General features: G+C 47.2%; 1 protein-coding gene across 3 annotated transcripts in view; it reads left to right on the top strand.

Annotated features, from left to right (window-relative positions):
• Positions 1–12967, top strand: part of NUF2 (NUF2 component of NDC80 kinetochore complex) — a 77336-nt gene that overhangs the window by 13358 nt on the left and 51011 nt on the right. For all 3 annotated transcript variants that reach the window (XM_033959850.1, XM_033959848.1, XM_033959849.1), the window contains exon 5: positions 8136–8197. In XM_033959850.1, the coding sequence (XP_033815741.1) occupies positions 8136–8197 (62 nt within the window). The remainder of the gene's footprint in view (positions 1–8135; positions 8198–12967) is intronic.

A 12967-nucleotide genomic window follows, 5' to 3' on the forward strand; every position in this document is an offset into this window, starting at 1 on the left:
ACCTGCTCCTTAATTTGTGTAAATATATGTGCATTCTATATGGGTATTCATATATTTTATAAAATACTAGCTTTAAAGCCCGTTACATTGGGTGCTAGAATATATGTGTGTGTCTGTCTTTATTTCTTTCTCTCTCTGTCTCCTTAAGCCGCTTTCTGTATTTCTATCTTTCTTTTTTTCTTTCTTTTGGCTATCCACCACCACCCCTTGCGTGCTCCCCCTATCCATTCTCTTCTTTTTACCTCCTCCCTGTCCATCAGCACCTGTTCCTGCTCCCCCTGTCCAGCAGTAGGCCTCCCTTCATTCCCCCCCCCCCCCCGTCCATCAGCACCTCTTCCTGCTCCCTCTGTCCCACAGTAGGCCTCCCTTCATCCCCCCATCCCCCCCCCCCCCCCCGTGTCCATCAGCACCTCTTCCTGCTCCTCCTGTCCACGGGAATTAGTACAGGCCCGGTCTCTGCTGTTCTCCCCGGAGTTTGTTCTTTACTTGGATAGAGAGTCCTTGCCACCCCCCCTTTCACTTCCCGCGGGCCCGACTACGAACCTGGTGATTCCAGCAGCATGTGCAGCAGTCTTCATACGCTGCTTCGGGTCCTTCTACTGCCCTGATTTACTCTGGCACGTCCCTGATGACATCATCAGAGACCCGGCAGAGCAAATCAGGGCAGTAGAAGGGCCCGAAGCAGCGTGTGAAGACTGCTGCACATGCTGCTTGAATCACCAGGTTTGTAGTCGGGTCCACGGGAAGTGGGGGGGGCGGCAAAGGACTCAGACTCCTGGTCTGTCGCGGAGGGCGGCCCGGCTCCATTTCTCGGTTCGTCCCGGAGAAAATACACTAAGGTAAGACAAGGAGCAGGGCAGACCGAAGAACAGCACAGAACAGAACCCTAAGCGCGCATGCGCACTCCTGCCTGCGGGAGACTACAGCGCACGGAAAACGGAACACGCGGCGCAAGTGCGCACGCGCGCTTAGCGTTTTATTATAGATGCCCGTCCCAAGAAAATAGTATTGTCTCTTCTTATTTTGACACCTTCCTTCCTTTCCTCCCAGCAGTGCTGCTCCACCATTCATTTAGGTTCATAGTCATTCACACGAGACTTCAGCACGCCGACATTGCAACGCAAACAATTAGGTGCAAGACCCCAGCGCGCCGCCTAAAGTTACTTTTAAAGAGCTCTGACGTGGGGTGTGAGTGGGGAACCTCTCCCCAGTTTATTTCATAGTCTTCGCTCTGTCGTGGGGGGAGGTTGGACCCTCCATTATAAAGTAAACTTAATTTCTTTAGCACTCTCCAGACCAGTAGAGGTTAACTTTACGATTGGGTATATATCTAATCATGACCAGCAGGTGGAGACTGAAAACAAAACTTTGGGACAGTATATCCTAGCCCCTCCTCTCTATTTCCCTCAGTCTTCTTTCAGTCTCCAGCAGGTGTTGAGTGATCTGTACCCATCTCCCTTGGTAGGGCTGTTGGAATTTGTTTAAGGGGTTTATTGTCCCTGTTTTTAGCCGGACGGAGCTTGGACGGACTCTGTTTGGGGGTTCGTCCGACCTCGGGGGTGTCAAACCCGGCGGGTCACGAGCGGGGTCCCTCCCCCCACTTCCTCCACCTCCCCACATTTTTTTAGAGGAGCCTCAGCAATAAGCCTTGCCCCCTAAATCAAGCAAGACTATTGCTTTGAGAGCCTGTGGAGTCTGTTCTGTAAAAAAAAAAAAAATCCTGAGGTAGTGCTGGTCTGGAGGGTTGTATCCCTTTAAGAAAACTGTATTTTACTGTATTTTTTCAACTAACCGGCACTTTTTTACAGCTAGGTCGCGTATGGAGCAATGAGCACTTCTAAAGGGAAAAAGTGCTCATTGTGCTCCAGACGCGAGGCACTCGCGGCCGGCCTGTGCAAGCGGTGTTCAGGCCGGTGCGGTGGAGGAGCTCCGTCGGCAGCGGCTGCAGGCGCCCAGAGCTCCCCGCCGATGGTGCCTCGCGAGTCGGCAGGGAACGGAGGAGAAGCCCGGTCTTCTCCGTCCGCCCACGGAGGGATTCCCCGAGCCGCCGACGGTCGGGTTTTTGAGGATTCCCTCTCAGCTGATATTTTGACAGCTGATGCCGGCTTGCCTGTTTTAGCGGCTGAGACTTTTCAGGTCTCTCAGCCGCTGCAGGCTGTGGAGGGAGCTGTTTTGGCGGGAAAGACGCCATCTTCTCTGTCTGGCCCCTCCATTTTGTCTTCCACCTCAGGTGACCTTCCCCCTGTTTTGACTATGCAGGGGCAAGGTTCTGCTGGGTCCCCTGCTGTGGCAGGGAGTCCCTTGGGACCCTCGGGGGGGTTTTCTCCTGAATTTTTCTTTTCTTTATGCAGAGCCTATTTTCAGGCGGCTGGGGGTCCCGGTTGCGCCCAGGGGGTCTCGGGGGGTGGTTTTTCCTCCGCGCTTCCTGCGGCTTTGCCTCTTTCGTCTGGCGTGACGTCCCCTCCGCCGCCTCCCTTGTCCAAGCGTCCGCGGGTGTCGTGGGACGAGAATTTGTGGTCGGAGGAACGGGTCGGTCTGGAGGAGGACCTGGACCCTTCTGAGGAATTCCAGGACTCTCTGGAGGGGACGGAAGCTGGCGGCGGGTTGTCGGATTTCCCGTTCTCCAGTGACGAGGCGTCTGTGGTGCGTCTTTTTCAGAAAGATGAGTTGCCTGACCTTATTCAACAGGTTTCTTCGGTTTTGCGTTTTGAGGACGCGCCGCCGGAGACTCCGCGTGTGGGGGACCCCCTGTTGCGGGGGATCCGTACCGTTTCCCGCTCTTTTCCTATGCATCAGGATATTCGGGATATTATCCTGGAGCAGTGGAAAACGCCGGAGACGCCGTTTCGGCTGGCGCGCAGCATGGCTCGCCTGTATCCCATTCCTGAAGGGGATCGGGCTACGTTAGCTTCGCCGGTCGTGGATGCGGTGGTCTCGGCAATTTCCAAGCGGCATACCGTGCCTGTTGAGGGCGGTTCTGCCTTGCGAGATCCTGAGGAGCGCAAATTGGAGAGCATCCTTAAGCAAAATTTTCAGGTCTCTGCCTTTGGGGTCCAGGCGGCTATTTGTGGGGGACTGGTCGCTCGCGCCGTGTTTCGGTGGGCGGAGCGGGTCTTGGATCGAGAGTCTGACGACTGGTCTCTGGTGGATCAGGAGGTTGCGAAGATTGAGATGGCGGCCTCATTCCTCTCGGATGCTCTCTATGACTTGGTGCGGATCTCGGCTAAGTCTATGGCTTTTGGCGTGGCCGCAAGGCGTGTGTTGTGGCTGCGCGCTTGGGCGGCGGATGCTGCGTCCAAAGCTAAGCTTACTAAATTTCCCTTTCGGGGGTCGTTTTTGTTTGGAGAGGATTTGGATAAGTTGATTCAGACTCTGTCGGACTCGAAAGTTCCCCGTCTGCCGGAGGACCGTGCCCGCCCGGCGTCTCGGGGGGGTGCGGCCCGGGGGCGTTTGCGGGATTTTCGCAAGTATCGCCCTGGGCGTGGGGCTGCTTCTTTCCAGTCTCCGGGATTTTCCCGGGGTCGGTTCTTCCAGCGTATGCAGCCCTTTCGGGGGGCCCGTCGGGGGGCAGGGAATCCCTCCGCCGGTTCCCCCGCTTCCCGTCCTGCACAATGACGCCTTGCCGGCGCCCCCTTTGGTTCCGGTGGGGGCCCGGCTGCGCGAATTTTTCCCCAAATGGGCCGAGATCACGTCCGATCAGTGGGTCCTGGAGGTGGTGCGGGACGGTTATGCCCTGGAGTTCGCCCGCTCTCTACCGGATTTTTTCCTCGCTTCTCCATGTCAGACTCCGGGGAAGACGCAGGCTTTTCGCCAGACCCTTCAGCGCTTGCTAGATCTCAGGGCAGTTGTTCCGGTGCCCCCTCCGGAGTGGGGCAGGGGCAGGTACTCCATTTACTTTGTGGTGCCCAAGAGGGAGGGGACTTTTCGGCCCATCCTCGATTTGAAAGGGGTCAACAGGGCTCTCAAGATTCCCTTTTTCCGTATGGAAACTCTGCGGTCGGTCATTCTGGCGGTTCAGCCGGGGGAGTTTCTCACTTCTCTCGATCTGACGGAGGCCTACTTGCATGTTCCCATTCGGGCCTCTCATCAGCGTTTCCTGCGCTTTGCGATCTTGGGTCGGCACTTTCAGTTCTGTGCGCTTCCCTTTGGGCTGGCCACGGCTCCTCGGACGTTCACCAAGGTGATGGTGGTCGTCGCGGCAGCCTTGCGGTCGGAGGGCATCCTGGTACACCCCTACCTGGACGACTGGTTAATTCGGGCAAAGTCGTTGCAGGAAAGCTCCCGGGTTACTGCTCGGGTGGTGGAGTTTCTCCGGTCGCTGGGCTGGGTGGTCAACCTTTCCAAGAGTCGGTTGGTCCCGGCTCAGCGTCTGGAGTACCTAGGGGTGCTGTTCGACACCTCCTTGGGGAAGGTCTTCCTCCCAGAGGGCCGGGTGAGCAAATTGCAATCTCAGATTCGCCTGCTTTTGGCGTCCCGGTGTCCTCGGGCGCGAGATTTCCTCCGGGTCTTGGGGTCGATGGCGGCGTCCCTGGACGTGGTGAGGTGGGCGAGGGCCCACATGCGTCCTCTCCAGTATGCTCTGCTCCGGAGGTGGTCTCCCCAGAGGCACGGGATGGATGTTCCGGTTCCCCTGCGAGGCTTGGCGCGCTGCAGTCTGCGTTGGTGGCTCCAGACCCCTCACCTAGTTCAGGGGGTGGGTCTGGATCTCCCGCAGTGGACGGTGCTCCTGACGGATGCGAGTCTCCTGGGTTGGGGGGCTCAGTGTTTGGGTCACTCAGCCCAGGGCACCTGGTCCGCGGAGGAGGCCGCCTGGTCGATCAACGTGTTGGAGACCAGAGCGGTCCGTCTGGCGCTGTTGGCTTTCCACTCCCTGTTGCGGGGCAAGTCGGTCAGAGTGCTGTCGGACAATGCCACGGCGGTGGCTTATGTCAATCGTCAGGGGGGCACCAAGAGCACTCAGGTGGCGCAGGAGGCGGCTCTGCTCATGGTTTGGGCGGAATCCCATCTGCTGGACCTCTCGGCCTCTCACATAGCCGGAGTAGAAAATGTTCAGGCAGACTTCCTCAGTCGTCACTTCCTAGATCCAGGAGAGTGGTGTCTCGGCGCCGAGGCGTTTCAGTTGATAGTGCAGGCTTGGGGGCAGCCCCTGATGGACCTGATGGCCACGGGTGGCAACGCCAAAGTGCCCCGCTTCTTCAGTCGTCGCAGGGACGGTCTGGCCGAGGGTCTGGATGCTCTGGTCCAGCAGTGGCCAACGGAGGGGCTGTTGTATGTATTCCCTCCTTGGCCGCTGGTGGGCAGAGTGCTTCTTCGCATTGTTTACCATCCGGGTTTGGTGGTGCTGGTGGCGCCGTCCTCTTCCTCTGCCTCTCTCGGACGACCTGCTGATGCAGGGTCCCATTCCCATGTTCGACCCGTCTCCCTTCTGTCTTACGGCGTGGCTCTTGAAAGGGGTCGCCTTAGCAAGAAGGGATATTCCGACAAGGTGATCTCTACACTGTTGGGGTCCCGGAGGCTTTCTACCTCTCGGGCTTATGTGCGGGTTTGGCGTCTCTTTGAGGAATGGTGTCGGGCGCGGGGAGTGACCTCTTTTCGCGCTTCTCTGCCTAACATTCTGGAGTTCTTGCAGGACGGTCTGGATAGAGGCCTGGCTTGGTCTTCTCTCCGGGTTCATCTTGCGGCCCTGTCGGCTTTTCGAGGGTTGGTGTCAGGTCAGCGTTTATCGGCTCTTCCTGATGTGATTAGGTTTTTGCGGGCGGCCAAGTTGCTTAGGCCTCCCCTACGGCCCTCGGTTCCCTCTTGGGATCTTAATCTGGTGCTTTCTGTATTGGTGCGTCCGCCTTTCGAGCCGTTGGACGACTGTTCTTTGAAGGACCTTACTTTGAAGGCGGTCTTTTTGGTGGCCATTACTTCTGCTAGGCGTGTTTCTGAGCTGCAGGCTTTCTCTTGTAGGACTCCCTTCTTGGAGTTTTCTAGGGAGCGGGTCGTCTTGCGGCCTGTTCCTTCCTTTCTGCCTAAGGTTGTTTCTCCTTTTCATGTCAATCAATCGGTGGTTCTCCCGGTCTTGGGTGGTCGGGAGGGCTCTTCTGAGCAACGGCAGCTGCGCAAGTTGGATGTCGGTCGGGTCCTTCGCTCTTATGTGCAGCGGACCCAGGAATTCCGGAAGTCCGATCGTCTCTTTGTCCTCCTGGCGGGTCCTCGTCGGGGAGCTGGCGCTTCTAAGGCTACTATTGCGCGCTGGATCAAGGAGACGATTGCTTCCGCTTATCTTCTGAAACAGCAGCCTGTTCCGGAGTTTCTCAAGGCTCATTCCACTCGGGGTCAGGCGGCTTCTTGGGCTGAGTCGTCGCTCGTGCCTCCTGTGGATATTTGTAAGGCTGCGGTTTGGTCCTCCTTGCATTCCTTTGTTCGTCATTATCGGGTTGATGTGCAGGCGCGTCGGGACGCGGTGTTCGGTGAGCGTGTACTGGTATCGGCCCTTCGGGGGTCCCGCCCGTGAGGGGACTGCTTTGGTACGTCCCAATCGTAAAGTTAACCTCTACTGGTCTGGAGAGTGCTAAAGAAGGAGAAATTAGGTTCTTACCTGCTAATTTACTTTCTTTTAGCTTCTCCAGACCAGTAGAGGTCCCCACCCTGTCTGTTGTTGTTGTTGTTGGGGCTGTTGCGCGGGCAGTTTTTGGTTTTTTGCTGCGGGTTCTAGTATTTTTCTAGGGCCGGGGAGAATTGAAGAACAGCGGCTGTGGCTCGGCTGGCTTAGCTGGCGAGCTGTGGGGACATTCTTCCTTCGGGAATTTCTCCTCTGCATTTTCCAACAGCATTTTGGGTTTTGTTATTTGTTACTCCTTTCGGAGTATTGTTTTTTCTCTCTGTTGTTTTCCAGTTCTTGGTTCTGCTTGGCTATTCGGCAGACTGAGGGAAATAGAGAGGAGGGGCTAGGATATACTGTCCCAAAGTTTTGTTTTCAGTCTCCACCTGCTGGTCATGATTAGATATATACCCAATCGTAAAGTTAACCTCTACTGGTCTGGAGAAGCTAAAAGAAAGTAAATTAGCAGGTAAGAACCTAATTTCTCCATTTTCCTGCTTTTTTTTAAGGAAAATAAGTTTTCTCTATAATGTGGGGGGTTGCACGGCAGTGCAAAGAGTATGAAATAAGTGTGTATGTGGGGTTCCCCCCCCCCCCCACCCCTTGTGGAGCTCTTTAAAAGTAACTTTTTTGGCGGCGCGCTGAAGTCTCACACGCTTTTGTCCTGTCATCTTCATTTAGTACCACAAAGCCTGCAATACATAAATATAATTTCATTCATTTATCTCATCAGTTTCTATGCAGTAAGAAATGTATCCATAACTTTTTATCTCCACTATAACAGTGGTACATAAATATAAAATACTGTGTATATAAAATGCAATTTTCAGATGGTGCGTGTGTGTTTATAGATATATAGAGTGAGAGAGAGTGATATAATATACATATAGATATAGAGAGATAAATACAGTATGTGTATATATACACAACCTAGGGGAGTAAAGCTGTTTCAGAATATAATCTCTTAAAATGTCTTGAAAATCATGATAATAAGTAGAAATGATAGAATTAATGTGGATTGCTTAAAAGTGAATTAACATAGCTGCCACGCCGTTACCTTTAGAAAGTGAACTCAGATATCAATGTGTAATAACAAACTTTTATTGATTTTATTTGATTTTAACTGGAAAGATCATAGTAGGCTCAATTTTAAGTTTTGGTGGAATTCAGTATGTCACATATATAGAATGGAAAGATCAATAGCGGTACAGAATGGAAATTATAAAAATTTTATTAAAATATGGGAACCATTAACGTCCTTTTGTCATGATTGATGCCATTTTTCTAATATTTTTCTATTAATTATGTAAGATTTAGGGTTGGGTGGGGGGGTGGGTTTCCATTATATGAAAAAAATAAGTAGAGGGATTTGAGGTGGGAGGGGGAGGGTTATATTTATAATATAAGATATAATGATAAGATGTACAAGTGCTTAAATTTATTTTATTTATTATAAATTTTGTACACTTGATGAAAGTTTTAAAATGAATAAAGAATCTATAAAGAAAAGAAAGTGAACTCACGTAATATGGTTTGTTTTTATTTTCAGGGTCCAATTTATGCCTTACTGTCGGGTTCCAGATTTTTGCCTGTCTGATGTTTTAGATCCAAGTAAGTGACTAGTTCATTATATCCTCCTTTTTGGAGGTGAAGTTTCATGTAGCACAGGAAGCAACCAGATGTTTTTATCCAGTTATCTTTGTCCAAATATTCAGTATCACTTGCTGCTGAATATAATGGATAATATAAACTGAACAAATATATAGTTAATTTTAAGATGGCTTCTGCTAGTGAAATGATTTGCATAGCTATGAGTGGCAATTTGCTAATTTAATTTTTTTATTATTGAGTTTAGGTTTCTGCCTATTTTAATCTGGTTCAGTGTTTGGGTAGTAAGTTTATTTTGTTGTTAGTTTGCATTGCGTTGGAGGGCATAATTGTTGAGGAGAAGGGAGTAGTTAGTTTTCAGTTTGGGGTAGATGAGATTCTAGTTATTTTAGGGATGCTCCAACTGGGTTTATTTGTGGAATTTGGAGGACTGTTAAGTTTGATACCAGAGCAGTGAAATCAGAGGGTGAGTGTGGTGTTTGATTTAATTTTAAATCCTGGAGTAGATATGCTCTGGTGGAGTCTGGCCAGTTGGCGGGACGGAATGTTCTGAGCGAAGTAGCGTCTTTTAAAATTCAGTGACTCATGTTTTGACTTGCAATAAAGCTAGCTGATGCCTTCCAGCTAATTGTTGTTGTTTTTTTTTAATTTCTTTATTCTTTTTCAAACTTACATCAAGTGCACAAAAAGAACAACCTGAAATACTATCATATAACACTTGAACATATCATACATTATATTCTTATATGTAAATTAATTAAAAACCCTCCCCCCTCCCATCTTTTTATACAATCATTAAAACCATCATATTCCTTCAAAATTTCAATTTCGCTACATCTTATCTTCCAATCCCCCTATGTATATTATCAAAGAAAAATGATGCCTATTCACTACAAAAATCAACCATCAGTCTCCATATCTTTAAAAAATTTTTATAACTTCCTTTCTTTTTTTTTTTATTAATTTCTTTATTCATTTTTTCATATTACAACAAGTGTATCAGAAAAATACATATAATCTTATAAACACACACTTGATTTTCCTTCATGAATACTTTAAGTACAATATATCATATTCATATTTTTATAATGTTTTAGATAATATGTAAATCATTTAATATGTATGACAAATATAAATAAAATAACCGCCCCCCCCAAGCCCTCCCTTCCTATTTCAGAAAATCTAACCTAATACTTCAAAATGCATTAATTAATTCATACATATTATGAGGTAAATACAATAATATAACTTCCTTTCTGTATTGCAATTGCTCTTTCCATCTTGTAAATATGACACAGGGATTACTATAATTTTTCCAGTTGTCAGCTAATTGTTTTTTAATGGCACTGATTAAACTAATTAAGAAAATTAAATTAGGCACCTAGATTGGCTTGGTGCCACAACCAGCTTTTAGTAGTTTTCTGAATTTATGGTAGTGGTCACATAGGTGCAGCTTGATGGGAAGATTTTTCCATAGATTTACAAGTTGGTATTGAATGGACAGGGATAGTTGTCTGGTAGATTTCAGGTTACTAAACATTGGGAATTTCTGGTTGAATATTTGGTGGAGACTTGTAGTAGTATTACATCAAAGCTTGCCAAAGAATGTGACTAATTTACTGATTTCATATGTGCCTGCTCGTTCTTTGCGTTCTCAATCTAAACAATTGTTGGTTGAGCCTTCTATACAATCTATAGTTAAGGCAATTATGCGCGCTCGTGTTTTTGGTATGGTAGGTCCACAACTATGGAATTCCCTTTTCCAGTTCAATAGGTAAGCCATTCTAGACAAGTGGGTTTTATCTCCCAATGATTGCGAGCCATCTGCAGAAGGAATCCGCTCTGGATTTTTTTCTCCGGCTCTCCTCTACTTCACTGGGAGTTCTGCTGCCACCTCTAGTTTTTTTTCCTTCTGCATGTGAGCCTAAAAGAGTGTTTCTCTTCTGCTCTCCCCTTTTTCTTATTTTCCTTGGTGTTTTTCAACCCTTTTCATGGTTTTCTTTGTGCTTGGAGTGTTTTCTTCAGCTCTGCCTGTGTAGAGAAGCAACAGATTCTAGTCTGCAGCTGACAGGCTGATTCCTGGTGGTACCTGTTGGCCAACCTGCATTTGTTTCTTTGGAGCTTGGGACTGTCCCTGTGTTTTTTTAACCTGTATAGCAGGGGTTCGAGTGCAGGCTAATAGGCGCCCTTAGGAGGCTCAGCAGTGTCTCACAGGGTGCTGGATGCATTTTTTTGCCTCCATGCTTCCCTTAATGCACAGGTGTCAAAGTCCCTCCTTGAGGGCCGCAATCCAGTCGGGTTTTCAGGATTTCCCCAATGAATATGTATTGAAAGCAGTGCATGCAAATAGATCTCATGCATATTCATTGGGGAAATCCTGAAACCCGACTGGATTGCAGCCCTCGAATAGGGACTTTGACACCTCTGCCTTAGTGTATCCATCGCTCTCAGAGCCAACACACATGGTTTTAAGACTAAAAAAAACCTCTACACAGTTGTGTGGCCCTTGTAACATCTGGAAACATAACCTTTAGCACCACAAAATATAGTATCTTTGTTATATAAAATAACTTTTCAAAACTAACAAAAGTTACAAGAAGAGTAGCTCTTGAAGCAATATTGTCTTGGGATCTTCCAAAAAAGCAGTTAGATTGGCCTCGACAGGAGAAGTCAGAATATAAATCTTATTTCCCTGATGCCAAGTCCTTAAAAAAAGAAACCACCCACAAAAACAGTTGGAAATCTGAAATGTCAGAGGTGTGTACCATTTACAAATTTGGCTCACTCTGTCATTGATTTTGTTTTGATCTTGTTGACATTTTTTCCACAAGACTTGTTAAAGACTTTTAACAATGAACAGATATTCATAATGGATTTGATGATAGTGATCTTGAAAGTAAGGATCCTGCTACTTTCCTCAGACCTCTTAAACACAGTCCTTATAGCAAGTCATGCATGAATATCATAATAACAATCTACCAGCTTAAATATCAATAATAATAAAACCCTTAGCCGCACATGTGCATTGAAACTCCGTGCCTCCGCATGCGCAGTAGAATAGAACTCTCTCCGTCTGCCAGGAGCCTGTGATGGTTTCCCCATCATCCTCCCTCGGCGATGCTGCAAGCCTGGAGCCAGTGGCGACCACCACGGCGGCGGCTCCCACCCTCTCTCTGTCTGCCGAGGAAACCCTGGGCGAGACCAAAAGGAAAAATAAAAACAACTGCTGCTGTGTAAGAGTTTCAAGTTTATTAAAGGCTTTTATAATCAACGCGGTTTCCAATTAATACAAAGTTTTAAATAAAATAGAGGGAACAAAGTCACAATTACCATACAGACATAACATGATACACATGAGCAAATGGGAAGGATACATTGCATAAAATAAAAGAAAGGGGAGGTAAAAGGGGCTGGAGGCAGAAAAGGGGATATGTTGTAAGAAGGAGGCTGCAAAAGGGACGTGAGAAAAGGGGGCTGGAAGCTGAAAGGGAAAAGATGGGAGAAGGGGGCTGTGGGGGCCTAAAAAGGGGTTTGGAGCTGGAGCTGGGGCTGAAAATAGGGGACATGTGAGGGAAGGAGGCTTTAAAGGGGGCTTCTTGGGAATGGACCAGGGTCCAAGCCACACTTCAGAGGCAAAAGGGATCAAATAGGGGCTGAATAAAAGGGGTAGATGGGAGAAAGGGGGCTGTGGGGGCCTAAAAAGGGGTTTGGAGCTGGGGCTGAAACTAGGGGACATGTGAGGGAAGGAGGCTTTAAAGGGAGGTGAGGCTACAAAAGGGGACGTGAGAGAAAGGGGCTGAAGATAGGAGCTGGAAGAATAAGTGAAGGTTGATGGGGAAAGGGGGAATGGAGAGGGAGTTCTATGGAGGTGAAGGACAGAGAAAGGGGGGACAGTTGAAATAGGGAAGGGGAAATGGGAGCCTGGGGGTAAGACATAAGAAGAATAGTCATATTGGATCAGACTAATCTATTCTAACACCCGTTAATGTAACGGGCTGAAACACTAGTTTATAAATATTTTTGTAAGACCTTCAGAAGCAGCTCTCACACAGAACATCATTTATCCATGGAGTGTCTGCCACTAGCTTCTTTATTGGTCTAAATTTTTTTTTTTTTTCCAAATATTTTTTATTTTCTAATTTTTCATAAAGTGTACATAATAATTAATTACAATTTATAAATACATATTATCACTTTTATATCTAATACATTATATATCTGAATTTGATTTTCCCCCCTCACCCTCCCCCCTCCCTTTCATTACTTTAATATAATATTTTAATTTTCAAATTTTTATAAAAAGTATACAACATATTAGAATACTATTGATACATATTCAATAACTTTTTTATATCTAATACAATATAATCTAAACAATTTTTATCCCATTTCCCTCCCCCCACCCTTTTATTACCTTTTTTTTCATACGTTACATTTTGTATAATATATTATAACATACTATGTATAAATTAATTTTTCTTACCCCCCCTTTATGTGTGTCATAAAAAAAAAATCCTTAAAAAAAAGAAAAGAAGAAGAAAACATCATATTATTTATTCATTATAGTATTTTGTCAATGGCCCCCATATTTTTATAAATTTAATATATGTCCCCTTTTGTACTGCTATTGTTCTTTCCATTTTAAAAATATGACATATTGTATTCCACCAAAATGTGTAATTTAGGTTGTTGTAATTTTTCCAATTGTTAGTTATATGTTGAATGGCAACCCCTGTCATAATTAATAAAAGCTTATTATTTTCTGGTGAAATT

This window comes from Geotrypetes seraphini, chromosome 10 (assembly GCF_902459505.1).
Source record: "Geotrypetes seraphini chromosome 10, aGeoSer1.1, whole genome shotgun sequence".
Classification (NCBI taxonomy): Eukaryota; Metazoa; Chordata; class Amphibia; order Gymnophiona; family Dermophiidae; genus Geotrypetes; species Geotrypetes seraphini.